Below are 15,028 nucleotides of genomic sequence, written 5' to 3'. Positions count from 1 at the left end.
TTCAAAAGCGCACTTCTTCGCCGATTTGTTGTAGTACTCCTTCGACAACACTTGTGCAGCCTTCATGTGGCTTTCCATAAGATCTTTCGTTTTGCCAAGCCTCAGAAGGAGGTCTAAGGAGGTCTAGAATGTACGCAACTACATTAGGGTCCTCATCGAATCCCTCCAAGGACTCGCGTAGCAATGGTGTTCTCAAACTCCTGCCATACACAAGCTCTGCAGGGCTAAAGCCAGTGCTCTCACGAGGAGCTGATCTCGAAGCGAACATAGCGGGAGGAATACACTCTTCCCAGTCGCATTTGTGCTCGTAGCAAAGAGCTCTCGGTATCCGTTTCAGAACGGAATGCATACGCTCTACCAGATTAGATTGCGGGTGATGGATCGAGGTGTGCACTACTTTTATTCCACATTTATTAAAAAAAGGTAGAGGTAAGGCACCTGGTGAAGACACTATCATTGTCGCATTGGATTTCAGAAGGAGATTCGACGCGTGCAAATATAGATAGCAGTGCGTCCACGACATGAGGGGAATTGAGCTCCTTAAGTGGTATCGCTTCCGGAAATTTTGTGGCTACACAGAGGGCTGTCAGGATGTACGAACAACCTTGCCTTGACTCTGGCAATGGCCCGACGATATCAATTACTAGGCGCCGAAAAGGTTCTGTGATCATTGGCACAAGCTTCATGGGTGTCTTCCACTTGTTCGTGGATTTCCCCGCTCTCTGACAAGTGTTGCATGAGCGTACAAAGTCTTCGATATCCATCCAGCATTTCGGCCAATAAAACTCAAGGGAAACTCTAGCCTTGGTCTTTTTTATGCCGAGATGCCCTGCCCACACGTTTTTATACGCCAGTTCCAATAGTTGGCGACGATACTTTTGTGGCACCAAGAGCTGCTCATACTTGCGACCTTGCGCATTTGTGTAGCTCCGATACAGGAGCCCTGCTTTCTCAAAAAAGGAAACATCCTCTTTCTTTTTTCCCAAGTTTACGCTTTCCATTAGCGCTTTAATCGAGAGGTCTTCACGCTGCTCTCGAATGAGCGTTTCTCGATCAACCCTCGACAGCTCACTCCAACTTTCCGCAACAGGCGAAAGCGTTGCACCCCTCTCGCTCTGACTCCATGGCGTCATGTCGTCTCCTCCGCCGACACAGACCGCGCCAGTCGCTTCGGCTACGGGCCGCTCGAGTGACTGCTCAAATGACTCGCACGGAGGATTTCCTGTCTGAGGTTTCATTGACTCGCCGCCAAGGTCACACAGACCAGCAGCTTTTGCACTTGGTGCTTCGCCAGATTGAACAAGATCAAGTTTCTACGAAAGCTTCCGCGCTTGCGATCGCGTGAGGGCCATGTACGCTAAGTTAGAGAAGAACGATTTACCCTGCTCTTCAAGAAGCTGCTCTGAGTTATTAGAAAATAAATAAGAAAAATGATCGGGAAGTGCGGCAGACACAGCCGCTTCGGTGCGAAGCTTACCGATTGGGCCTTCAATGACAACCATAGCGATTGGTAAGCAAGCACTCTGCTCCTTGGCCACTTGCCTGATCCACGTGCATTCTCCTGTAAAGTCATCTGGAGACACCATCGAAGGATGGACAACGTCCATAGTTGCTGCTGAGTCTCGAAGTGCTCGACATGTTTTCCCATTCACACTAATTTCTTGGAGATACAGCTCCAACAACCGCATGTTCTTTTCCGATTCTCGGATTGTTGCGAAAGCAAACTTTTGCTTACAGTTTATCGCGATGTGCCTTTCCTTTTTGCAGTTGTAGCAGTTTAGCGGCTTCCGTGATTCAAATGCCCGTGTGGTATCAGTGGGTTGTTTACTACCATACTCGATTTCTTCACTTCCGTTTGCCCTTCTCCTACAGTGTCCTTTGTAAGAGACGGGTCCTTCTTGAAATTACGGTGCAGAGCGTGTTTTTGTTGATCAGGTTTCTTTAAAAAGCCCTCTTTCCTTTCATCTTTTTCATCGCGCACTGCCTTGCTATGCAACTTTTGGCAAGTATAATACTCCTCAGCTAACTCTGCCGTCTTGTTTAGCTGTACCACCAAGTTTGTCCTGCAGCCAAAGCTTAACATCCTCCTCGATGCAGCGGTAGAATCGCTCCAACGCAATGCATTCTACCACTTCATCACAATCGTCATAAACACCTTTGCCCTTGAGCCATTCAATCAAATCGGCTTTAAGACGAAACGCAAAGTTAACGTGTGACTCATTCTCCTTCTTAGCATACCGGAACCTTTGCCTGAAAGCCTCGGGTGACAACTTATAACGTCTCAAGAGCACTTCCTTGACCTCGTCGTAGCTCTCAAACGCTTCCCTTGACAAGCACGTTATCGCGTCGGACACTTCGCTGGGAAGAAGTGCTAACAGTTCTGCGCCCAAAGAGACCGCTCCAAAGCATTTCGCTCACAGACGTGTGCAAACTTGACGAGATACTTCGCCATGTCCTCGCCTACTATGAATGATGGCAGTTGGTCGCGAATTCTATAACCGCTGACCTGAACTGTTGGAGAAGCTACGCTAGGCACCTTGGAACACTGTAAGATAGCCAATTCTATTCGTTTCAACTCGAGGCGTTCCTGTCTCTTGGCCTCCTCACGCTCGCGACGTTCGCGCCTTTCAGCTTCTTCACGTTCGCGAACTTTTACTTCTCGCCTTTCAGCCTCCTCACGGTGTGCTTTGATATCCATCCACCCAGGCCTCATCGACTTCCTCAGCCCACACTCCTTCATCCTTCATGATCTCAAAGGTCGCTTGCTTTCGTTTCGCACGGCCCAAAGTAATGCCGAGTTCCTCTCAAATTTCGGTGACTTCTTTCACTTTAAGGTTCTCCATCGTTCACACTAGCCTCTTGCTGTTTTCCCCTGTTAAGAATCTACTTGCTGTTCCCACTATAAGTCTACTAGCAAGACGAGCAAGCAATTTTTAACACTCCTGTGTTTGCACCCTCCGCATTAACTTTGGCTTCAAAGCGCTTCGACTTGGCTTGAAACGATCAAAGCTCACTCTAATGCTTCACACAGCCCTTCTCTAAACTACTATAACCTGTGCTAGAGTAGTCTGGTGAACTGAGGGGCACTCACCGCATCGATGTCGTTGACACCGGCTGATCCCGCAGCTGCCTACCACTGTTACGAAGACGCGACGCCAACACGGTCCCGAAGGCGCCACTGCTTCGAACTCCGCCGACACTGTCACCAGCTGTTTGGTAGCGTAGATTTCTCAGTTCGCGATTGCTTCTGCGCAGAGCTGGTAGACGAGCGGACGAGACGATGGTGAGTTAAGGCAAGGTTTATGTACAGCATAGAAATAGAGGCGTTACAAATTCGGCACTGGGGCCGACAGTTTAGGGACTCGAAGAGCCGATATGTCTTCTCACGCACGCTGTTACGAGGCACACCGCAGACGAGGTTACGATTGGCGCCACGAAACTCATGGCTGCCAAGGACACCGGGCGTGCCAAATGCGAAGGGGCTCGAACCGACGAGAGGCTTTTCTGACACTTAGGTCAAATGCGAAGGGGCTCGAACCGACGAGAGGCTTTTCTGACACTTAGGTCAGCTGCTGGCGACGCGTCGCAGGGCTTTTCTTTTTATAGGCACCAGTTGGATTGGAAGTTTCAGTTCTGGTTGAAAGTTTGTCCAACCAGAAGCGCCGCTGGCCGTGATGTCCGAATCCTTCAATGGGGCCCGCCGCTGCGCGTGGTTGCGCCAAGAACGAGGGATGTTGCCACGCATTGCATAAGACTCGCCAGACTGGAAGGCGCCGATTGCTTCAACTGGCTCGCAGGCTGAGGAAGCTTGCGGTGCGTTGCGTGACAGACCGGCGGCGCCGCTTGCTGACGCCGTTGAGCTGATCACGTCAGGCGGGCTCGATTGCCGGCCTTGACACAGATTGCCTTTTTCAGAGGCATTGGCGATTGATGTGGACTCGCAGGCATAACAGTCCTGCGCACACCTCGTAATCAGCTAAATGCATGATTAATTTCAATTATAATGCATTATTTTTGTCTTGTAATTAAGGTTGTATCCTCAAATAATTATTCTCAAGGACTGGAAGTGTGGTAACTGTGACAGGAAATAAAAATTTTCAGGCAGTCTTCAGGAAACACTTTATATATGCAGGGCACTATCTTGCCAAATTATCTCTGCACCAATTGTCTGCTATTAATATATCACTTCATGGAATCGATGGGAAAATTTCTTAATCTGTATGTGCGATTCATTTCTTTTTATTTATGTTGCAGTGAAGATTAACCTATTAGTAGAGCTGGGTGAATATGAACATTTTGGGTGCGAAGCAAATTCGAATTTGAAGTGAAACTTCGAATCAGATAGAATATTTTTTAATATTTCTCTAACATTTATAGACAATTTTTTATTACTTCTAAGCGAAATTGCCAAAAAAAAAGTGCGAGAGGATTCTTAAGCATGGCCTTACGAGATAGCAACATGAAAGTGTTCGGTTTTGTTAGACTGATGATGTGCAGGCGTGGTGGTGTTTCATAGTTGTCTTATCAAGAATGAGGCAATGCAGAAGCTGAATGATATTTATATACATGATTTGGTGGTCAAAAGTATTGCCAGCAACACTATACATGTGAAAGACAAAGATACTATTGCCTCAGCCTCTTTTCCTTTCTCAACTTCTGTGGAAGCCCAACTGAGGGTGTGCACCCTTTTGAGTCCGAAGTTTCAAATCTGCCTCATAGAGACCAATCTATAAGAGCATCTGAAATTTTGGATGCTAAAAATTTTTAGACTTCCTGCCCAAACTTTAAGTCCAAAACAACAGTAATTGAGCCCCCACCTCTGCCATATCACTCATCTTCATGTTGGAGCCAGCATTTTCGCGAACCAATACATTTGCGATCGTAGAGTACCTTGAAAGGCAGCTTTGCGGCAATATGGCAGTATGCTGAGGTGAAGTATATTGAAAATTTGAAGGGGTCACTTTTAGTTAGACGTTCACTGTATATGTCTTTAGGAAATTCGAATAGTTCCAGTAGTAAAATTTTAGTGCGAATTGAAAATTTTTTGAAATTTTAAGTATTTGCACACCTTTAGTAATTAGTAGTTTAGTTTTCCAGATTTTTCGTTTTAAACAAGTAATGGGGCATGTTGTGTTAGTTATTTGAAAATGAAAATTAGTCTTCAAGCTGCATAAGAAGCTTCATGTCTGATTAATTGGACCATATCCAATGGTGTTGTCATATGTTCCCTCTGTTTTGAGTGTATTGTCACAGTGACTCGATAAGCAATGCATTTTTACTAATAATTAGAAAAAACTGCAGCAACAACTGTATTTTTAGGGGCAAAGCACCAAGCCATCAGTCTCATGGGATCAGCTGGAAAGCACGCAATGGCCTGATTATCTTCAGTGCAAGTACCATGATGTTTAGTAAGTATGTAATAATTAGCTGTTCAACTGTGCAATGACTGCTGTTGTGCTGGGTAGTAAGCACCTATATGCCTTAACCATTTCATTTTTTGCAAGATTTTCTCTCTTGAAATGTTTATTTGTTTATTTATTATTTTTAAAATTTTGTTGTCGGATACTGTGCTTCTAAAAGCATGTTTTGATTGATGGAAAATAGTTTAAAGATATAACTCAAATTAGTATAACAAAATTTATTGTCTCATGGTGAAATAATGTCATCATTGAGATTCTGGCTAATACAACACATGAAATCGTCTAGTTAGAGTTTGGTATCTCAATAATTAGTGCTTAAAAAAATGTTAAGATTTAGTGTCGCTGTACCAGCAACATAGCCTTCCATGCGCAATTGTTAGAAACTGCTATAACTATAGTCAGCTGAAACTTTAGAAGTCTGCATCTTTTCCTTCCCAAAGGCGGATGCACGCAAACTGCACCAATGAGCGTTCATCCCAGACCACCCCAATCAGCTAGGCGGCCAGTGAACCCGCTTTCAAAGAACATTGCTGAGTGCATGAGCTGACTATCTCTTTAGCTGTGGAGGCAATCGACTGCCGTGCTTTAGTCCTCTGGGTGGGGCCTTTTAGGGTCTTCTTAATTTGTACCCGCCAATAGATACAACAAAGAATGCTGAGGAAGCAATGGAGCCGAAGAACTCTCAAGAAAAAATTCTACTTGCCCATTGTGGCAGTCACACACCCACAGATTGTTAATTTCAGGCAAACTGGCTTTGTTTTATTTTATGAACTTCAAATATGGCTCTTGAGTACTGCAGCATTCATAGACAATATGCCTGCTTTTTTGCATAATCTGTTTGCTTTCATGAAGCTAGAAAGATGATCTGGGGTGCTATTTTGCCTGATATTATTAATAACAGGGGTAGACTTGCTTTCAACCATTGACAAAATGTGATTAGTGTGAAAAAGTCTTCTTGCCTTTAAAAAGGCATCGCTACATAAAATAGCAGCCCTGGGGCAGGAGGAGCTTAAGCCCAACTAGGCATCAAAAGTGGTGGGTGTAGTAACCAGCTCCTCCTTTCTCCAACGTTCAGGTTCCATTCTCCTTGTGCAGAACAGGCAGGATATTTGTGCTAGCTGTGTCGTTGCTGCACAAAGGAATGTCATGGCTGTTGCCTGTTCTCTGTGAATGTGCACAAAGTCTAGTTTGTCTTTTGTGAACATACATCTATTCTGTGTGTTCATGTATTCTGATCATAGTAACTATCTGAGCCTTCTACTTGAAAAACTCCCAAAGTCTCCATGTAGTTGTGAAAAAACTCTACCTTGTGTCACTACATGTTAGCCACAAAAAGTTGTAGACAAGTATATTAGTAGTGCATGTAGTTGATGCAATAACAGTATTCATTTTATATCAGCATTAAAGTGTTCAGACAGACTACTGAATAGAAGCCTTTATTTTACTCATTTTCTCAAAAAATATTGAGGACCAAAATAGGTAACTCAGTGCCATTTCATTTTGGGGAGGTTGGTGATCAGTGGAACTGGTGGCTGCAAGATCCTTTTTGGGTGTTGTTTAAGGTATGCATAGTCACAGAGTTGCAGTGGAAGTTGCGGTATTCCCCAGAACACTGTTTTCGATCAATATCGGCATCTTCTTAACTTAAACAGTGCATGGAAAAATGCATCTCTGGCATGAAATATTCCCAAAAGAGCAATTCGCCTGATGTTATGTTGTCCTGCAGAGGGCATTTATTCCAACACCACTAGCTTTCATAGAAGGCATTTTCTATTTACATTTGTTTTGCATGACATGTAGAACACATCCATATAGTTTGAATATAATCACTTTATGTGTGTTTGGCCTAGTGTTGAGACACAAGCTTTGGGAGCATGTGCTTTTCCGGCTCCAAACCCTGCCAAGAAAACTGATTTTATTATTTCATTCGCAGCATGTTTTTTTCTAATGCATTAGTTTCTCCATACAGGGTGTAAGCGTTTCTGCTTTATTTCTTGCAATGGGATCTTCTGTGTCCGTCACTGTCGCAAACCTTACCATGGAGGCTGTTGAAAACCGGGCTCTCACTTCATTTGCTGCCCCGCCCAAGACTTTCCTTGAATATGTGGACGACTGTTTCTGTGTTTTGCAACAAGATGCCCTGCCAGTATTCTTGGAACAGCTAAATTCCGTGGAAGCCGCGATACAGTTTACCGTGGAAGAAGAATCAAATGGCTGCCTTCCATTTCTTGACATCCTCGTGAAAAGAGATGCTAGGCGCCTGACTTTCAGCGTGTACAGAAAAGAAACACACCGGTCGTTTTCTAAGCTTCAATTCTGTGCACCCATCCTGCTATAAACGTTCTGTTGTGTCTACACTCGTAAAGCGCACTTGGAGGATTTGTTCTAAGGAAGAAGACGCAGTAGAAAATGTTAAGTCCGTTCGACGGGAGCTGGCTACTTGCAAATACCCGCTTTCCTTTATGAACTCGGTGCAGCGACAACTGCAGCATCCGGCTCAGTCACACACCATTGCTACAAGAAAACGCGCATCGGTGCCTTACGTCCCAGGCTTCAGCTAGACCCTCGCTCGGGTATTGCGCGGCTACGACGTCCAAGTGGCTCACGTTCCGACACGAAAGCTCCGAGGCCGTCTTACAAATGTCAAAGATAAGTTGGACAGACATGATTTTCCCGGCATGGTGTATAAAATTCCCTGCAAAGACTGTGAATACGGATACATTGGCGAAACGGGCAATTACAAAAGAAGGCTCCGGGAACATTTTAATGACGCCAAGAACAAGAAAGTAGCTTCTAATGCCCTCGCAGAACATGTTGCGTCTACTGGGCACGCTATCGACTGGGATAAAGCCTGCATCATTGCCACGAAAAGAAAGTTGTTACCACGATTGCACATGGAATCTCTGGCCATTCAAACTACTGCGCATACGTTAAACAGAAATATTGGGACACTCCCCCCTGTGTACGCGCGATGTCTGCAACACGTGATGAAACATGCATAAGAAGAGCGCACTACGCCATTTGCGGTCACTGTGAACAAGGCTCCCGTGTGGGGAGCCGAAACGTCTTTTTAAGTTTTGTGTATTTCACTTTGGTCGGCGTTTTTGTTTTTGTTATTTTGCACTATGTTTGTCCCCGACAAGACAGGATTCCGTCGGACTCTTGACTATAGTACTGACAAGTTCATCGTAGTTTGTAGGAAGAGCCTATACTATAGTTTAGAATGTAACAGCTCCTCTGTAAAACAGTGTTCTCGCTCAAGTTTCCTGACTTTTGACTGTCATCAGCAACAATTATCATTCCGACCGACTTTGTCTATTATGTATTGGTTCTGCATATTAGTAGTGGCACAGTCTTTCATATCAGTTTGAATCGGAAAGGTTGAAACAATAGTTATGCTAAGAACCAGTATGTAATGTGCTACCTGATACAAATATTTAATCACAAATATCAGAACGAAGGAAAAATGTTTATCAAGTTTTGCATTGTGAAGTGGATCCTGCAAGCCATTTCACCCATTGTTTTTATTTTGTACACTAAACTAGGCACTATATAATTTTATTAAAATGAAATGTAGTAGTTATTGTAATGTGACTGCAGCACAATTAAGCCTGCTTATAATGCTAAACATGATCGGTAAACCACATTCAGTGGTCTCGTGTGATAATTTTTTTCAGCGAGTTGTTCATTGTACAACTTCCGATTTCTCAATCCAGTTACAACACAGACCATGAAGTATTGGAGAACTCCTGCAGTGCAATGAAAGAGCAATACTTAGTTAATAAAACAGCTGCTACTTGCAGATCTAATCTGGAAAGTTCAGTGCATCTCCAATCCAAATCCAAGAAACCTTCAAGCACGGCTTGTGTTCTTGTGAACAAGGACCGCACCACGCTGCAAGGCCACCAACAGAAGCATTCTTTCTCATCAAAACGGAAGGATCCTGTTGCATCAACATCTCTTCAGAGGAGCCCACAAAAAGAGAGCATGTCACTAAAAACAGTCCCTCTAACCTGGAATAGCCCACAAGCTGCTGCTTCTTCCTTTCTGCGAAAGAGCCCACGTAAAAATACCAAACAGCACGAATATGTTGAACCAAGGTGTGCAGTTTTTTTTTTCTTACATAATTTCAAAAAATATGAGCACATGGTGTTGAATGAAAACAATGACAGAGCACCTTTGTAACATCATGGTCCACGAAACTGCATGTTACATTTCTTTAAAAAAAAATTGTAGGAAAATCCTTGTTTTCAAACACATGCCTGCAGGATGTCGTATGCGTGGTTTCGTCTCCTTAAATTCTTGGTTTGCAGCTTATATTCACAGATAGACTACTTTGCAGCAAAATGCCATTAAGATTCAAGTCCATATACGGTGCCACTCTCGTTAACAGATAGGCCTGAGAGGAAGCAAGATGACTGTGCATTGAAAGGACTAGTGAGAAATGATAGGTGTAATGTCAAGAGACGGAAAGACAGCACTGTTCATCAGTAAACAGACATGGGTAGCCCATTCCACTCGACATGGAGCAGAATCAATGACTTCTGCAGTGAAGTTGCAGAATGGGTCAAGCTGGTGTATATTGCTGGCGTAAGCTGAAGATAATTAGATATTGATGAAGGATGCCTGTGGTGGACATAAGGTGGTGGTGACGGGGGTGATGATAAGGATGATAAGGTCTTAGGGTCAAGCCTCGAGGTTTAAGTGAAAAAAAAAAAATATATTTTCTTCAAATAAGTTATCAGAACTAGTTATTTCCTGACAGGTGGTGAGAAAAAAAAAAGTATGTTTGAATGCCCCCCCCTTTATTTTTTTAATATTAGCTCAGTTAAGCAGACTGCTTTCTCTACAGCCTCTTTGGCATATGATCTCCCCTCTTCACATTTCCTTGTTCTCTGCAAGTGAATGTGCATGTCCAGACAGAGTGGACGAAAATGGGCATGTGTTAGTGGATGAAGCTTGTGGCGATATGCCATATAAAGGATTCTATATTAAAGGGACCCTCAAATACTTTTTTGCGTAACCATGGAATTAATTCAATGGGAAAGCGTATTGACTCACAAATTCAATGCCGCAAAAATTTTAAGAATCCGTCCAGTACAAGCCGAGTTACAAAGATTTGTCACACGCTGCAATCGCATTATCTTCTCTTGTCCCAACGAAAGCGCTGGAAGCTAAGCAGAGAGGAATGGGAGGGGCAAACAAAAAACGTCACACCCGCCTAGTGACCTTGAACACTTTTTTTTTCTTTGAATACCCGGCTTTTTCAGTGCGATCGCACGCGCACGTGTGAACAAGTGATGGCCTCTCGCGGCCATCTCTGTAACAACTGAGCACACCATGTTCAAATCAGCCAATGGCTGATAAGATGGGTAATCTATGTGTGATTTTTGAGCGCTTTTCGTCATTTGTCGAGGGAAGAGAAAGAAATTTTTAGCTGACTTTCATAATTTATTGTAAATTCCAGGCCGCGTGCTATGCTATAACCTTTGGCTCGCGTGTTCTCGAGAGCCTCTACTACTGATCGGCAGCGTTTTCTGACCATGCTCAAAAAGTGTTGCAGGGCCCATTTAAGGAAAATGACAGCCTTCCTTGTAAGTGGCAATTTTTGCATCTGCTACTTTCATCGTAAGTGTACAATGCGAAGGGTAAATACAGGTGTAAGCAAGGTGCTTTCAATTACAGTTCAATTGAGGCTGCACTAGCGTGATGGTTAAGTATCCACATTTGAAAGGGCCCTGCAACACTTTTCCAAGTAACCATCCAGTGGCTTCACTAGAGAAGTTTATTGCCTCACGAATTTACTGCTGGAAAAATGTTAAGAATCCGTCAACTATGAATGGAGTTGCAGAGATCTAGCTTTCTCTCTTTTCTCATCCCGATGAAAGTGCTGGAAGCTAAGCAAGGAAGGATGGCTCTTCTTTATGCTTGCGTCATGACCTTGAACACCTTATTTTTCTTCTCTCTTTAATTGGTTTGATTTCAGTGCGAGCGCACGTGCAGGCACATGGCGGCCTTCTGCGGTGGGTGAAGTAACTGTGCACCCCATGGTGCTCAAATCAGCCAATTGTCGTGAATTCGGGTATATGGCGTGGTCATTTGAGTATATCCCATATTTAGAAAGAAGGGGGATGGATTTTTAGCTTTGAGAATTAATGGTCAATTCAAGGCCACGGGCTGTGCTATAATGTTTGGCTCGAGAGCCTCGACTACCAGTGTTGTCTGACCATGCTCAAACAGTGTTAGAGGGCTGCTTTAACCTTTATGCTGTTAGTTACAATGTACCAACTTGCTCGATCAGCCTCCTTGCTACTGTTGGTCTATAATCAGTACCACTAGATAATCCCTGAGGCAGATTAGTGTTCTTCTTCATTCACTATTTGGCTTGTGTGGCTCAAGTGGCTGGAGTTTCTTATAGTGTTTGCATGCAATGAGGAAGTCCTCTTGCATTCATAAAATGCAAGAGTGAAGTGATTATATGCATTCTCATCACAGGAAAGAGAGAGTTGATGCAAATCGTGCAGCATCTGAGAAACTCCGGATGGTGAGTTATTGTGCTGTTTGTGAAGATCGCTACAAACATACAAGGAATTTATATGGACTTTTTTACTTTTTATTTCTCAGAAATTGCGTGTCGCTGTGGCGAATCCTCTGGAAAAGAATGGTGTGTCTCAAAGCAGCCCCCTTTACAAGGCTTGCGGCAAGAAGCTTTTTGCTATTTGTAGTACCTTTGCTAAGGTGAGTGTATTTGATGATTCTACAGTACGTTTGGCATTCTGAACTGGTATTCACGCATTACGTGCTACAAAATGATCCTGTTGCAGTGGCTGGGCAATGGAATAAGATGGACTCTATTCGCTGTGGTCTGTGGGGTTAGACACAACTGTTAACCTTCATTTTATCGGGGGTCTCAAACTCGCCTCATTCAGTGGGGTTAGACACAACTGTTAACCTTCATTTTATCGGGGGTCTCAAACTCGCCTCATTCAGTGGGCCGTAGTCACTGAAATTAATCTCTCAAGAAGGGCCAGGACAGCAAAGAAGGTTAGAGCAGCAGGGGAAGGGAGGTTATGGAACAGATAATCAGCTACTCATATACTGGTAATTTCTAGGCTTGTGCGAGTAGTGAATTTCAGGTTGAAAGCGAAATTGAAACGAATAGGGATTTGGTTAAAATAATTTCTAATCGAATTCGAATAGTATGTATCATATGTTATAAAAAAAACGGGCATATTTGTTCATGACCTAACTACCTGCACAGTATTTTTTTTTTTACTTGAAAAAAGGCCTTTGAATTGTAGCAAGATTTGCCTTCTCTGGTAGATTTTAAGCGATAACTTGTAATACATATTAAAGCCAGCATAACACCGGCTTATGATATAAGCCAGCATAGCAAGCTTTTAAGCTTTAAAAGTTATGAATCAATGTGAGGGTATGGTGTTGATTTAACAACATGGTTGATTGTGCACACTACTTAAATGCGGATTTAACCTTCTAGTGGGGCTTCGCGGCAGTGCGGATTTCTTTTGGATCGGTGTTTTCACGTCTTAGTACTCCTTTGCTGCAGTGAAACAACCATAACAAGGGTTACCTGCAAAGTAATATAAATTTTAAAAAGTTTGCTTGGCTTAGCATCTCTTTACGGTAGTGTCACCACCTTTACAGGGGATTACATGCTGATTGATATACTCATTTGTTTATCTAGAATACTTCGAAATTTTCAATAATTTAATTTGCAAAGCAAGTTTAAATACTTCGTATTCATTCAAATATTCAAAGAATTCAAATATTTGCACAAGCCTAGTTATTTCTCAGGAGGAATTTGCATCAGATGACTTGAACAACAAGTTATCGATAATGATTTGCAGAATGGCTAAAATCTTGATGCGAATTCTTTAATATAGAGTTTTTGTTCGACCGCGTGAGGTGCCTCGTGAGGGAAAAAAACGGTTGAGATCAGTCGCGTCAGATTGGCATACTCAATAAAGTGTTCTTTCTCTCAGTAGGGGAGCAAATGATGCGAGTGCCATTTCACAATGCCAGAAAAATTGTCTCAAAATTGTAAAAAATTATGGGACGAAGAAGGTCATGTGCGGCATGGGCCGCTGCAAAAACATCTGTGGTCTGAATGTTTGTGACGTGTGATTTGCACATCCTTTAAGTAGATGCGATTTTTATGTAACATGTTTTTTAACTAAAGTAAATTTGTATGTTCTGACTACATTATCTTGTACTTTTTAATGCATACAGTTTATTTGGATCTATTTTTTGTGCTGTGCATACCACTTGGCAAGTGTGCCTTATCATCCTTCTCCACCTCCTGCATCTCTTCGATCAAAATTTTCACTCAAGGGCAGCATGTTGAATTGTCAGTGAGACATAAGACTATCATTCACACTTTCGATGCTTTCAACATTTGTGAATGTCAAACCGTCAATAGTAATAAAAGTCGTTTTATTGATATTAGCATGCTATAAGATGGCCCAGTGTGCTCCACATTTTCACAGCAACTTAAGCGTGGCAACCTTCTCATGAAATGTCCTGATGAGTGCATGCTATGCATACAATAGTGACAGTCATAGCTAATCATGGCAGTGGAGTTTACATGGTGTTGCTGTGCATGCCAATAATGTGAGGTGCTGAGCATTCAAGCGTCACTCTATGTGAGGTATCTTGGCCACAGAGCAAAGATTATTTAAGAGTTGAAACTATACTATCTGCAGCAATCAATTAATGTCACGCTCCCACAGTGCGGCTTAAGTACCTTGGTGTAGGAAAGCAGTGAAATGCTTTGATCTGTGTCGTGATATCCTCACTCTTGCTTGCCATCGACCTCCTCTCTTTTTCTGCACCCCTGCCTGCACGACGTTGATTGGCCGTGGCATGCGAAAGCACCCCACCAGGTGACCCCGATGTCGAGAAAATGTCGTGAAACTTCTTTCATGATGCTTTTTTTTTTTCGGTTTCTGTGAATGCCTCAGCTGTTTGTCTTGCTGCCACTACTACGGCCAAACTAGAAGGGAGACGTGCTGCATGCTCAAATAGGAGCACACACATCGTCCCTTCAGCCCAGCTGTGTGCAGCCCAATCTGAGGAGAATTGAGAGGAATGTGTGCAAGGAAGAGATTGTCGCTGCTATCTTAGATCAAAGGGCATTAGGTGCTATGTCATGCTAGCGGCAACTGGCAACTGTCAAGTAAATCGTTATCGTTTCAGTTGTCAAAAGAACCGTATGTGTGTTGCTCCCTTCAGCTGAAGACCCTTAGTGTGAACAGAAGTCGCATTTGGCCGCATGTATTTTTTGGTCTGATGCCTATACTTATCTTAGTGCATAGAAAATAAATTTTAACGTTGCCACTGAAACGAATGCCCTTGTCGTCTTATCAAAAATGCTGTCAAAGAGAATGTGTGGACATGCTTTGCTGGCCATTCTCGTGGTTGGTTTATGTTTTGCCATTCTGTGGCTGTCGCTCCACGTCGCCAGTTGACGCACCTTCTTCAGCGCATGCTATTTTTGTGACATTACCTTTTCACTCATGTGCACCGTACTAACATGAGTTCCGCCTCCTAAATGTTTTTTGCTCTTTGATGTAGATGCATGGAAGTGA

General features: G+C 43.2%; 1 protein-coding gene across 8 annotated transcripts in view; it reads left to right on the top strand.

Annotated features, from left to right (window-relative positions):
- Positions 1–15,028, top strand: part of LOC119161260 (uncharacterized) — a 63,960-nt gene that overhangs the window by 41,828 nt on the left and 7,104 nt on the right. For 2 of the 8 annotated variants that reach the window (XR_012894271.1, XR_012894270.1), the window contains exon 15: positions 5,320–5,408. Coding sequence is in view for 3 of the 8 variants with exons in the window: in XM_075889667.1 (XP_075745782.1) it covers positions 5,320–5,408; positions 9,137–9,520; positions 12,045–12,158 (587 nt within the window). In the remaining 5 variants the exon portion in view is untranslated. Of the gene's footprint in view, positions 1–5,319; positions 5,409–9,136; positions 9,521–11,915; positions 11,965–12,044; positions 12,159–15,028 lie in introns of those variants that run through there. The other 6 variants (XM_075889668.1, XM_075889669.1, XR_012894269.1 and 3 more) reach the window with 5 other exon arrangements.

Source organism: Rhipicephalus microplus, chromosome 3 (genome assembly GCF_043290135.1).
Source record: "Rhipicephalus microplus isolate Deutch F79 chromosome 3, USDA_Rmic, whole genome shotgun sequence".
Lineage (NCBI taxonomy): Eukaryota > Metazoa > Arthropoda > Arachnida > Ixodida > Ixodidae > Rhipicephalus > Rhipicephalus microplus.
This window is presented reverse-complemented; position numbering and strand designations above follow the sequence as displayed.